We start from the raw sequence: 14884 nt of genomic DNA on the forward strand, positions 1-14884 counted from the left end.
TACTACTAATGCACTTGCAGTACTAAGAAGCAACTAACCAAGAAGACAGTAAGCATTAACTTTCCTTGTATTCTACTTACCAGTCTTTCATGTAAATTAAAAGAGAGTTCAGTGAAACTTGTTTGAAAGCAAATGAAATGGGTTTGGATATTATCATTTCCCGAACTGAAAAGCAAACTTTTGTTGCCATAAAATTTTATAGGCAGATCATTTCTAAAAATCAAATCAACTTTGACAAGGGGGTGACTACGGTGTTATTCCAAAGTATTATGTGAGAACAAACATTTTATTATACACTTTAGTTAAATTTCATTTACATGACAATGTAAAGAAGTTTCATGTTTTAGAAAATTTAATTTTCGAAAAAACTACAGGTTCACTCTGAATGCTGCCAAATAAGATTCACATATACAAACCACATGACATACCTATGAATGTGTTTTTTAAAATCTTACAAATTTCTAATTTGTATTTTTCTCAGGGAAGTGGAATAAGGAGGTATAAAGTTACATGATACCCATTTGGGGAAGATGGGGAAGATAAAAGGCTAAAATCATTTCTCCCAAACAATTTTCTTACCTTATTATACAACTATCTTTACTGTTTTTATGCACTATATTTCACTTATTCCAAAATATTTTTTCCCATATTTTAACATCTCTGAGATTGGGATGTGGCTTACAATGATAACTGAAATGTTTTTGCTTTCTTAGTGTATATAATATGTATTCTATAAACAAAGCAAATTACCTGATTTTTTTAACATCAAAATATTATTGCATATAACAAAATTCATTGATAACTCTGCTACCTCAACACCTGTCAGTTTCAACCCTCATTCCAATTTTATTTTCAATTCATTTGTAATGTGTTCAAATAAAACTCTAAGCACACTAAAAGTCTGTAATAGTTTCTGAAAGCCTTTACTAACAATATTTTTAAGTTTTTAATCATCAGAAGTTTCTTCTATAAAATATGTTCTCAAATTTTTCCTACTGTTTGACAACTGAAATAATTCTAGCAGAAGTCCATGAAAACTTAAATAATCACCATTTTAATAATCTGAAAATCAAGTACAGTGCTGGCACAAAGGATTAATTCCTACTTGAAATTGCATCTGTAAAAATACTGAATAGTCTATGCAACATCCAAATCCATAAACTGAATGAATGAGTTAATTCTAAAAAGCAGAAGAGTTGCAAAAATATTCCCAAGACATAACCCACACTAACCCTGTTTTTTAAAGGAAATCTAATCTAATTCTCTAGCAACAGAAGAATTTTGCTATTCTCAGATAGTCTGGGGTATAAAATATAAGAATAAAACTATGAGAGAGAACTGCTCAGGAAAATAAAATAAAACAAAACAAAACCAACCCTCTGAAACACCAAAGACTGGCCTGTTGTTACCTGACACAGGCAAGTAACAAGCAAATATAAGAATCCTAGAAAACTAAATATATCAATGATAATCTTATAAGCATTATCATAAGGATAATGAATCCATTCTGCTTATAAATAGGATACCTTTTTGCAAACAATAGTATAAAGAACAGAATTTGGTAAATTTCACCAAATTGGCACTCTAAAGCAGTTCAAAGAAGTTCAGAAATGAGGTCTTTACAATACTGAGACAATTGCTCTGGAGTGTTGTATCTGCTCATTGTTTTTTTGCTTTTTTGTTTTGATTTGGTTTTTCAAATGACATAGAAAATGAATATCCTGGAGACCTTATGTGTTCTATCAAAAGAGACCTACATTCCTCTAGGTCACTGACTGTACTTGCTAATTCCACTAAGAAGGTCCACATCCTTGGTCCCATCACCTATCAACCCTCTCCCAACAATTTTAGTGAAAGATCTCTTCAGTGGCACCACAATTCCTCAGCAGCCGTATGTTGTGAGCCTGAACGACCTTAGGCCTCTGATGCTACTTGAGACCTCTCAGCGCCCACTGCACTGAAACTTCACATCAGAGCAGATTTTTCAAACTGTTCTTGCTTAGCATCAATTGTCCCCCTTCCCTAAATCTTTTCCTCACTCTTTCCCTTCAATCCCTTAAGGCTACATGGAACACAGTTTGAAAAAATGGATGCTCTAGGGCCCCATCTGGAACCGCTGGCCTCTCCAAGTCTCTCCCTTCAGCTATTAACTCACCTCTTGGCTCACTGCTCAGTGCTTCTCTCATCCTTCCGCTGCTCACGGGCCTTCTCAGCCTGTCCCACTCAACACCCTGATGCCCCCAGGAGATTCTATGAATACATTGTCTTATCTCAACAGGGGCCCCATCTACCAGACTTAAATCCGGCTCTTCCCCAGAGCCCACTAACCTCACAACCCTCAACAACTTTCATTCTCCGTCTCCCAGGAGGTAACGATGCTCTCTCATAGCTCCACATTGTTACTTTCAGACCATTTCTCCTTTACTTTGTACTTCTGTACATTGTATAAAAGCTACTCCTTTTCCTTGATGCTCATGCTAATAGTGGTTTTCCAAAACTGTATTAACCTTAGAATCCTCTTCAAGGATAATCCTTTTCTTATGGTTGATATCACACTGTCTCATCTGCTGAGAATTGGCTCTTTCAAGTATTACTTCATTACTTTATATTTTAAACCTCTCCCTCAACATACATTAAAAATACATACATTCAGAGAAAACCAACTTTGGCTCCATTCCTTTCTTTCAAACTACTGTACTATCTATCTCTTTGTGTGGAAGCCTCCTAAAAGGATAAGCTACACATCAGTAATATCAAATCCACTGGCACTGAAATGGCACTTGCTAGGGTCACAAGAAACCCCCTGTTGGGAAACACATCAGAACCACTGCTTCATCTCAGGTAAAATCTCTGAACAAACATCACTCCTGGATTTCCATGACCCCACTCCCCTTGGCTTCTCCCCCTACTCTGACTTCCAGAAGTCTTACTTCCCTTTGCTGATCCTCCATGATCCTCTGTAACACAGACTTGCTCTTCCAACATTCACACACTGCTGGAGCCCACACTGCCACCCATGTGCTCTACCCCAGCCACCCTCTGCTGCAGAACATCCCTCCCAACACCCCAACGTTAAACGCTCCAAACGCAACTCATCCTTCTGCCTTCCCACCAAAGCCACTTCGCCTCTGGGGGCCCCACCTCGTATCAATTCATCCAAAGAGGAAAGCCTGAGAGTCATCTTAGACTTTTCACTTTCCGTTATTACCTACATTCAGTGACTCCCCATGCTATGTAAACGCCACTATTTACAAACTTATCATAAGTTTTATTTCCTCTCCATCTCCAGTGTCATTTTAGTGTAGGCCCCAAGAACTTCTCCAAACCTTCCCAGCGGCCTCACAACCAGTCTCTGCCATCTCATTCCCTGCTAGTATTGGGTTGGCCAAAGTGTTTGGTTTTTCCCATACGATGGCTCTAGTAGTGCTTAGTTGTCTTTAACTTCATTTGAAACATTTTTTTTAGATTGTATTTTGACAGCTGTCATATCAGCATGCATTGAAAAAAAATGAGAATCTGTGAATTTTTGTGTAGCCATTTTAATATTGAAGACGGAAAGAAAAAAAGCAACATTTTCGACATATTATGCTTTTTTATTACAAGAAAGGTAAAAATGCAATTGAAACACAAAAAAATATTTGTGTAGTGTATGGAGAAGGTGCTGTGGCTGAACATGGCAAAAGTGGTCTGTGAAGTTTTGTGCTGGGGATTTTTTTGCTGGACAATGCTCCAAGGTAGGGGAGACCAGTTGAAGTTGATAAGGATCAAATCGAGACATTACTTGAGAACAATCAATGTTATATCACATGGGAGACAGCCAACATACTCAAAATATCCAAATCAAGCGCTGAAATCATTTGCACCAGCTTGGTTCTGTAAATCGCTTTGATGTTTGGGTTCCACGTAAATTAAGTGGAAAAAAACCTTGACCATATTTCCACATGAGATTCTCTGCTGAAACGTAACGAAACGTTCCGTTTTTAAAATAAATTGTGACAGGCGATGAAAAGTGGACACCGTACAATAATGTGGAATGGAAGAGATCGTGGGGCAAGTGAATGAACCACCACCAATCACACTGAAGGCTGGTCTTCATACAAAGAAGGTGATGTTGTGTATATGGTGGGATTGGAAGGGAGTCCTCTATTATGAGCCCCTTCCAGAAACCAAATGATTAATTCCAACAAGTAGTGCTCCCAATTAGACCAACTGAAAGCAGCACTTGACAAAAAGGGTCCAGAATTAGTCAAAAAAAAATGCATAATTTTCCATCAGGATTAATGCAAAACCATATGCTTCTTTGATGACCAGGCAAAAACTGTTACAGCTTGGCTGGGAAGTTCTGATTCATCTGCCATTTTCACCAGACACTGCACCTTCAGATTTCCATTTATTTCGGTCTTTAAAAAATTTCAATCCCCTGGAAGACTGTAAAAGTCACCTGAAAACAGTTCTTTGCTCAAAAAGATAAAAAGTTTTGGGAAGATGGAATTATGAAGTTGCCTGAAAAATGGCAGAAGGTAGTGGTACAAAACTGTGAATATGTTGTTCAATAAAGTTCTTGGTGAAAATGAAAAATGTGTCTTTTATTTTTATTTAAAAACCAAAGGAACTTCGGCTTTTAAACATCAAGCCAATATATCAGCCACGTGACCACCAAACTTCCTTCTGAAAGTCTGGATCCCATCAGGTTACTGATTCCCTGTTTAAAATCCTTCAATGGGACTTCCCTGGTGGTCCAGTGGTAAACAATCTGCCTTACAATGCAGGCGACAAGGGTTCGATCCCTGGTCAGGGAACTAAGATCCCACCTGCTGCAAGGCAACTAAGCATGCACGCCACAACTACTGAGCTCACAGGCCTCAACTAGAGAGCCTGCATGCCACAAACTACAGAGCCCACGTGCCTTGGAGCCTGGGCACCACAACCAGAGAGAAGCCCGTGCGCCGCAACAAACAGCCCGTGTGCCGCAACTAAGACCTGACGCAGCCAAAAAAATCCTTCAGTGTCATGCCTCACCTACAGGATTCAGTCCAAAACCCTTAGCATGACATAAAAGGCTTCCTGTGATGTGGCCTCTACTAACCTCCCAGCTTCTTCCCGTGCTCTTTCCTCACATTCTCCTATCCATCAACTAACTCTGTCTCTCACTTGCTTATCTTGCACATGCTTCTCTCCTTTGCCTGGAAGGTATTCCCCTCACCCATCAAACCTAACAAACACCCGTTCACCCTGATACTACAGCTTGAGCATTACGCTTCCTTGCTGCACCTTCTCAGATGCCCCACGGTGTTCCTTCCCCCTGCTCTCATGCACATCTCTAGTATGCTATCTATCATATCACTATTTTACCATATTCTTTCTCTCCTGTTGGATTGGGATTTCCCCAAAGGGAGGAGGAGCTTTTTTGTATTGTTGAAGTGTATGTCACTATCACGTAGCACACTGCACAGCACATATCAGAGTTTAAAAAACATTCACTAAGTGTGTCTTCACCTACTACAGAGGTCCCAGTCTTTCTTACTTTTCATGCCTTTGCATTTAAGACAGAACACCATGAGCTCCCACTATAAATGGCAATGAATTAAGGTGGAGTGAGGGGAAAGTTAATCTGTTCCATTTGGGAAAAGAATTATGCTAGTTTCTTACTGGTGAATGGCAATACCTTTGATTTGATTTAAATGTTTACAGAGTTATAGCTCTAACAACAGTTAAGGAGGTAGTGTCTTGTCACCCGACAAACTTACTAAACAGCAGGGCCATAAAGGAAACCAGGAAAGTCAACAAATTAATAGTCAAAAAAATTATGGGGAAGGTGAAAATTAAAAAGTCAGGGGTTAGCCTAGGTATTACTAAAGTCCAGTGTTAGCAACTGAGCCTAATTTTAGGCAGATTTCCCATGAAGTAAACAGAACTGGTTACACAATCCCATCTGTAAAAATTACAATAAGTAGGCATACTTACCAATACAAATAAATAATTTTAGATTCTAAATTTTAAGAGACCAGGTGCTTTCATTATAAAAGTGCAAGATATTTAAATGTGGCTACATATTCAAATAAAACAGTAATCATTTACATATAATTCCTAAAAATAGAATTACTGTTTAGCCAGATATTCTACAACTAATCACAGAGAGTTCAGAGCACAGAATAGCTGAATTACTGATTCACAATGCAAAGTCATTTTCATTTTGTTTAAAAAAAAAATAAAAGGCAGCATTTGTTTTTTGGTTTAAACACAGAGTCTAAAACTGAATTTTTCAGGTGTCCTCTGTCAAAAATGTCAGTCTTCCAAACTAGGTCCTTCACATTTGTGTTTCCTTCCTTTTCCATATCAGATACTGCACTGTTCTCACTGCAGCCCAGATTTTATAGCCTGATCTTTCCATAAGCGTTCCCTAAAAGTGCTAACTGGAGCTATCTACAGCATTAACAAAACAAACTCACCAGACCACATCTACCTAAAATGACTTCTTCCCTTAGGACTGAGATGGGAAGGCTGGAGAACTCTCTCTCATACTTGATAATGCAATTTTAACGCTCCACTTAGCATTATGACACTAGACTAATCTCCTGTACAATTGAGGTAGTTCCAGCTATGAGATTCCCTACAGTATTTGGTAATATAACTTCCAGAAAATTAACTACATTTAACACTGAACACACAAGTTGAATTTAGAAATTCTATACAGGATACTTTAATAATTTTAACTGTTAGAAGAACCCACTGGAGAACTGATGGAAATATGATCATCATATATAGGAAGCCAGGGATTACTATTAATCTAAAAATGTTAAAATTTTATAGTTTACAAATTAGTTAGTACAAACAAGTGACATATATATCAAAAAAGGTCCACTACTATAAAATGTCACTCACCATCCCCAGCAGGAAGTCCTCTCTCTTTTTTTTCATCACATTTGTTGCATTCACTGAAGTAAAGCAGCAGGAACATATCCAAGAGTACCCAAATCAAGGAGGTGGCTAGGACCACCTTGCAATATGCAAATTTTCTCATGGCACTTTAAGTCAAATGCAAAATTTTAAAATATATATATATATATAAATATACAAAGATCATGAAAATTATTCCAATCCAGTTTCATCAGAAATCACGTTCATAACCTATAGAAAGAAAAAGAAAAAAGATTAACGTAAAAATTCAGAACCTAAAAAAGAACCAATGGATTGATTCAATATGAATATGAAATTTTACTATGGAGAATAAGTTTTAAAATCAGACTTGAAAGAATACTTGTAAAATATATAAAAATAGTAACAAGAACATGCAAATAACTCCTACAAATCAATATACACAATCTAATAGAAAAATGGGTAAAGGATGGAAACAAGCACTTTGCAAAGGAAACCTGAATAGCCAATAAACAAGTGAAAAGGTGCTCGATTCATTACAATGAGGAAAATTCATATTAAAACAGTGAGCTACTATCTTATATCCATCAAACACATGGGGCTTAACTGCCTTCTATTCAATTGCTGTATTAAACACTAAAGCAAAAGCTAAGCCATTAACTGCCACAGGAGTTTAAGAAACCAGTAATTCCCTGTCCATTTTAACCACTCACATTCAGTTCCCAGGGTCCAAGGATTTATATGAGTTCTCCTAGTAGCTTTTCTGGAGCAGTTTAATTGGAATTATTCTTTTCCCTCTGTCCCACTGAATCCCATTCTAAAAATGTTAGTCACCAGTCGTTCAAAAACAAGACTCATGGAGAGTATAACAGAAAAGAAAAGGGTATTGAAAGATCTGAGCCCTAGTCCTGGCTCTGACAGTAATTTTACAGACTTCCCTGATGTTTAGTTTCTATCCACCATCCCCCCACCCCACCAATCTGTTAAAATATCATGAGAAAATGACTGGAGGAACTGTCCTTTGGGATAGCTAGACCAGAAACACTTCTGGCACATACGGCACTCATCTGTGGGAGCTCTGGAGCAGTCCGAGGGACCTCAGAGAGGTAAGAAGTCATCCCACCGAGCCGCTGACACCGAGGCTCAAAGGTCTGTGTCACTGCTGATCAGGAGAGAGATGAGCCAAGTGCATTCACGGGAGTGGATGGAGGAAACACACACTTGGCACAGGTGAAAACCAATGAGCAGATGCTCTGAAGGGCTGGGCTGATGGGCAGCATAGCAGCTTCTTACAAGGGAAGTTTTATGTAGCACGTTCCATGGTGGGCAGTAGAGATGTCGCTAGCTGAACAATCCAGGGCAGGCCAGAGAGTGTATTTATGAAAAAGATACAATAGTTCTTTCCTATTTCACCAGGTGGCTAAACAGCAACCTGAAAAGCACCCCAAAATACCAAGTAATACTTATAAATGTAAAGCATTATTTCTGTTCATCTCTCTGGGGACTTTGATCTCTTGCCTATTGGCCTCCTTTCATCAAACCAACACTTCCTGACTGCACAGTGAGAACAGGGATGCTACTGTCATATTCTTGCCTCAAAATCATACTTACTCAATATCTGTCACATGCAGTGAGCAACAACTGACATCTGCAGTGACCAGGGTGAGGGGAAGAGCGAAAGCATTATAACGCACAGTGTCATGGAACAACAGTTCTCTCCAGAGAAGCTAGATACATATTATACATGTATATATTTCAAGCCACTTTACATGAAAGGCTAACTCTTTTGGTCACTGGCAAAGCAAGCAGTCTAACTGCCAGTGCAACAGCCGGGATTCAAATGTAGTTTTGTGTTCTCTAAAATCTGCTGATTGAGTGAAGTAAGTCAGAAGGAGAAAAACAAATACCGTATGCTAACACATATACATGGAATCTAAGAAAAAAAATGTCATGAAGAGATTAGTGGTAGGACGGGAATAAAACACAGACCTACTAGAGCATGGACTTGAGGATATGGGGAGGGGGAAGGGTAAGCGGTGACGATGTGAGAGAGTGGCATGGACATATAAACACTACCAAATGTAAATTAGATAGCTAGTGGGAAGCAGCCGCATAGCACAGAGAGTTCACCTCTGTGCTTTGTGACCACCTAGAGGGGTGGGATAGGGAGGGTGGGAGGGAGGGTGATGCAAGAGGGAAGAGATATGGGAACATATGTATATGTATAACTGATTCACTTTGTTGTAAAGGAGAAACTAACACACTATTGTAAAACAGTTATACTCAAATAAAGATGTTAAAAAAAAAAGAAAATACCAATATTAAATACTTTTATATTGACACACACACACACACACACACAAATCTGCTGATTGTTAATTTTTTCAATGCTTACAGCCCAGAACACTTAAATGTAAATCTTTATAACTGTACTCATTCCTATTTAATTTTTCCAAGGCAGCACAATTAGATTCTAAAACTGAAGATGAAATGCAGTGGGTGTGTGTGTATTTGGGAGAGCAGTACAGAGAAAGCAGGAGGTGTAGGGAGAAAGGAGGATAAAGGAGAGGCAAACATCTTTGAGACCTTGAGTTATGTAGAGATTCCTTACATGGTAACAATAAAATGCACAAATCATTTAAAAAGATTGATAAGTTGAACTTTATAATTAAAATCTGCTCTTCAAAAGACAGTTAAAAAAATAAAAAACAAGTCACATATTGGGAGAAAATATTTACAAATTACATATCTGATAATTACTTGTATCCAGACCATATAAAGAACTCTCCAAATACAATTTTTAAAAATTCTAATCCAATACAATGGGCAAAAGGTTTGAACTGTTGCTTTACCAAAACAGCGATACAGGTGGCAAAAGAGCACAAGAAAAGATGTTCACCATCATTAGCTATTAGGGAACTGCAAGTTAAGACCACAATGAAACACCTCTATGCACCAATATATATAGTGAAAAGAAAAAAGAAAACTACCAAGTACTATCAAGGAACTGCTGCAACTGGACCTCTAATACATTGCCAGTGGAATGCACGATGGTACAGTCTCTCTGGAAAACAGTTTGGCAGTTTCTTCCCACAAGAATCTGCAATTCCATTCCTAGCTATTTACTTAAGAGAAAGGAAAACGTACATCTACACAAAGGCTTGTACACAAATCTTTATAGCAGCTTAACCATAATCATCAAAATCTGGAAACAATCCAAATGTCCATCACCTGGTGAATGGATAAACAAACTGTGGTACACCAAACAGTGAAATACTACTACCCAGAAATCCAGCAATCAAAAAGAATTCTTGATATATATGCAATAATACTGATGAATCTCAAAAGCTTTATGCTAAGTGAAAGTGGTCAGTCACAAAAGGCTGCATACTATATACTGTATGATTCCATTTATATGAGACAAATTAGATCAGTGGTTGCCAGGGGCTGTGGAAAAGTAGAGGACTGCTCTCAAAGGGCCGTGAAGGAACTTGTTTGTGATAATGAAAACATTCCATCTCTTGCTTGTGGTGGCGGTGGTCATTTTCTCTAAACTGGTACAACTACACCCAAAAGGGTGAATTTTACTGTACATAGATAAATACAGGAGAGGTGAGGATCCTTCAAAGAAACAATTCCAATTTTAGGAGAAAAACTGTTGTGTATTTCTTCAGGTAATACATACCAGAATTTATCTTGGAAATTATTAAAAGCTCAGAGTTTTTGTCTCAACCACAATAGATTAAAACCTTCCATGTGAAATGCATTTAACTCCTTAATTATTTTAGAAGGTATAAAATCTGAATTAATGTCAAAGTACAGTGATCAATTATATCAGTAAACTTCTGATTCTATCCTACGTGTCATATGCCAAGTTCTTCCAAAGGTCGATCAGTATTTTCTAGGGCTAAATAATTATTTTCTCTTACTCCATATACTTCTAGCTAAGGCTCTCCAGAAATTTCAAGCCTAAAAAGAGAGTCTCAGCTCAAAAGCAGCTTTGGAGAAAATAGAAGCATCATTCTCTTGGACCTAAAACTTCAGTCTTCTGAGTACGTTAAGGTGCTTATCTCCCCTCTCCCAAGAACACTGAATTCTCAGGCACCTACACCTAGAATCACTAATTTTGCACTGTACTGACCAGGCAGAGGTATGAGATATGAGAACCTTCAATAGATCTATTCATTTAATTTGTAGCTGTAATTTCTGCCAGAAAAACTAAAAGACTTAAAAAAATGATATTTATCCTCTAACACTGTAAAGAGAAACAAGATTATTTTATTTACTAATTATATATTCTATTTGCTCTATTTCTCAGAACTATAATGAAACCTATTCATTCACTTATTATTATTTCATACATTCAAAACACACAAATTCAGTAAATGTAGGGAATGTGTCAAATGCAAGGAATACAAACATGAACAAAATATTCCTTCCCTTACAAAGTTTAAAGTTGGCTTCAGGAAAGCAGGCATTAGTCGAACACTCACATAAACGTGAAATTTCAGTCGTGATAACTGCTATGGAGGGAGGTACACAGCACTACACACATCTGTCAAAGAGATCTGACTGTCAAAAAGGCTTCCCTGAGGAAGGATTCTATAGCAGGAAGGAGCCCAACACTCAAAGGCCAGTGGATCAAAGACAAAAGAGGTGAAAACTGTGATTGCGACAAAGCTGGAGCTGGATAAAAGTGGGCAGATTCAAGAGGTATTAAGGGACAAACTCAATGGGATTTAAGGATGAGGCAGGTGGGGGTAAAGAGGAGGAACTCCTGGCCTATACAAGTGGATGCAGAGTGTTGCCAGTCATAGAAACAGGGACCAGTAAAAGAGGACCAATTTTTGGAAAGGAGGAAAAGATGGGAAGAAGTATAAGTTTGACTTTGGACATGCTGAGTACGAGGTACCTCTGATACCCTCAAAGAGATGTTAACCACAGCTGAGGACACAACAGTTTGAGGCTCCAAGTGGGGTTCTCTGTATATCTCTGTAAAGATATACAGATAGAAGCCCCTGCTCTTGTGCAACTTTGTAGGGGCAGACAGACTAAAAAAAAATCAATACATGAAGTAATTTTTGTGGAGTGTAATTTCCCTCCCAAAGTGTGGGCTGGACTTAGGGACTTGCTTCTAACCAACAGAATATGGTGGAAGTAATGATGTGTGATTTCAAGGCTAGTCATAAAGTTCAGTTCTTCCCAGCTCTCTCTCAGATCACACACTCTGGGGAAAGCCAGCACCATGTCAGAAGGACACTCAAGCATCCCTATAAAGAGATCCATGTGCTGAGAAACTGAAACCTCCTGCCAACAAAGAGTACTCTCTTGTGAGGCATGGAAGTGAACCACTTTGGAAGCAGACTCAGACAAGCCTTCATCTTGACTGCAACATCATATAAGATCCTGAGTCAATAACACCTTGTTAAGCTACTCCTGCATTCCTGACCCAAAGAAAATATGAGATAATAAATGTTTATTGTTTAAAGCCATTAAGTTTTGAGGCAGTTAGGTAGTTCATTACTCATCAATAGAGAACTTCAACAGAAAACAAGGACTAGAAAGGAAATTCTTTAACGTATAGCAAACATATTTAATGATGGGATTCCCAATGCATTTCTGTAACATTGTAAATAAGAAAAGTTATGCATCCTCACTTCAATCTGATATTGTACTGGAGGTCTAAACAATAAGACAAGAAAAGGAATAAGAATTAGGGGATTAAAAAGAGACAAAATTATCTGCAGATAGCATGCCTTCTATATAGAAACTCTAAAAGAAATCAATAAATAAACCATTAGAGCTAATTCATTATTTCATCAAGGTTGCTGAATACAAGGTGAACACAGAACATCAATTATGCTTCTTCATGATAATAACTAATTAGAATATATAAAGGAAAACAAATCACATTCAAAGCAGCTATAAAAACCCTAAGGTATCTGGAAATAAACTTAACAAAATATGCGCAAGACATGGAGAAAATTGTGGAGCTTTGTCGAAGGACATAAAAGAACATCTGACTAATGGACAGATGTACCATGTTCAGGAAAACAAACAAGCAACTTCTTCCCTAAATTAATTTAATTCTAATCAAAACACAAATGAAACCTTTAGGGACTGGATTTATTATAAAGCAGAAGTATCTACAGCCATGTGGTACCCCAAAACAAACCTAAACATGTGTGGAAAATTGGAAAGGTGCTACTATAAATCAGAGCAGAAAACTGATAAAGGAACAAATAGCTTTCCAAATGGTAAAAAATAAATTTAGATCCTAAGATATACCAATAACAAAAGTAAATCTATGAATAGATAATAACTCCTATAAAATTTACTGGCTGAAATGTTTTAATTTAGAGCATTCTGTGTTTGGTAACTTAAGTGGAATGTCAGTTTCCAAGGTGATAAACAGACTTAGCTCCTAGCAATACCTTTAAAAGTGAATATTTTTCCTAGCTACAAAGTAATATATGCTCAATACAAAGAACTTGGCAAACACAGAGAAGTAAAATAAAAGATACAAAGCCATCTATAAACCCCCATCCCAGTTAAACACTATTACCAGTGGGATAAGTGCCCTCCCAGTCTTTCAGAATAGTTCATAGATATGTCATTTTAAAGCAAGTTTGTAATGTCTATTTTGACTCAAACATTGTAATGTCTTAAATATCACTATGAGGGGGAAAAGAATGGAATGGCTGTGACTATAAAGGGGTAGCAGGAGAGACCTTTGTGGTGATGCTGTGATTTTTAAAAATTGCAGTAATACGCTCAACAGACATTTCTAACCTCTCTTTCCACCCCAACCACTGAGTATCCTGTCTTAGGCAACAAATGTCTTAATGGCCACTTCAAAATAGCCCTGATATCCACTAAGCTATGTCAAAATGACATATATTGTTTTATACTTAAAGAACAGACATAAAATAGACACAAACCGAGGTGGCTTCCTGGCTCATGATTCTGACTTGTGCTCTCCCCACCCTCCCCCAGGGGTTTCTTCTGGTAACAGACCTAGCCCCCTGGCCACAGGATAGCCAAATGACCTGGCCAGGCCAACCACAGGACCTCACCCCTTCGCTTCCTGAGTCACAGAGCTGGAAGCCTGTGCTAATCTAGCACTGCAGTCAGCTACACTGCCCAACATGTAGAGAAAGGTGACCTGCAGTCCAAGAGGATGAGCCCAGAGGCACACAGGACGAGAGGCAAAGGTGACGGAGTCCCTGACTCTACTTTGGCTTTTGTGAACACCCAGGAATCCTTCTATTAATCCCCTTTTCTGTTTATGACAGTTTGAATTGGGTTCCTAACACACATCTGGGATGGCCACTGGGGGGGATGGGGGGTAGGGGACAGAGGAGACCTACAGGTAAAAATTAAACAGGTTCTGGTCCACTGGTGAGGTTCCCCTCTACTAGTCATAAACAATTATACATTATGAGGCAGACTACACTATTTGAAAAGATACTTTTTAATGCCTCAAATCACAAAAACATATCAAGTATCAAAAGTAGGTATAAAACAAATCACAGATATAAAGGATCACAACACAACATACACATGTATCCACCACTCAGTTTAAGAATAAGAACATCACCTTTAAAGTTCCCTCTCCAATACCATCTCTTCCCTAGCTCCTCAAAGACCACCTCTATTCTGAACTTAACATTCTTTCTTTTCCTGATAGTTTTGCCTCACTGTTATCCTTAAAAATGCCTTGTTTACATTTTCTGTTTCTGAACTGCTTATAAACGGAAGAATCTGAGACCTGCTTTTCTTCTAACACTACGTTCCTGAGAACCATCCACTTGTTGCATGTAGTTGCAGTCAGTTCATTTTCACTACTGTCTAATATTCAATTGGCTTATATAATTTATACACTATGAGGCTTACCACAGTTTATCCCTTCTACCCTTAATAAACACGTGGTTATTTCTAGGTTTCTGTTATTACAAGCAGTAATGCTATGAATATTCCTGAACATGTTTCCTGGAACAAACGTGCC

General features: G+C 38.0%; 1 protein-coding gene across 5 annotated transcripts in view; it reads right to left on the bottom strand.

The window, feature by feature from the left end:
* Window positions 1-14884, bottom strand: part of GALNT1 (polypeptide N-acetylgalactosaminyltransferase 1) — a 123468-nt gene that overhangs the window by 62342 nt on the left and 46242 nt on the right. For all 5 annotated transcript variants that reach the window (XM_067016022.1, XM_067016020.1, XM_067016021.1 and 2 more), the window contains one exon: window positions 6883-7128. In XM_067016022.1, the coding sequence (XP_066872123.1) occupies window positions 6883-7021 (139 nt within the window). In that variant the 5' untranslated portion in view covers window positions 7022-7128. The remainder of the gene's footprint in view (window positions 1-6882; window positions 7129-14884) is intronic.

Source organism: Kogia breviceps, chromosome 15 (assembly GCF_026419965.1).
Source record: "Kogia breviceps isolate mKogBre1 chromosome 15, mKogBre1 haplotype 1, whole genome shotgun sequence".
In the NCBI taxonomy this organism is placed as follows: Eukaryota; Metazoa; Chordata; class Mammalia; order Artiodactyla; family Physeteridae; genus Kogia; species Kogia breviceps.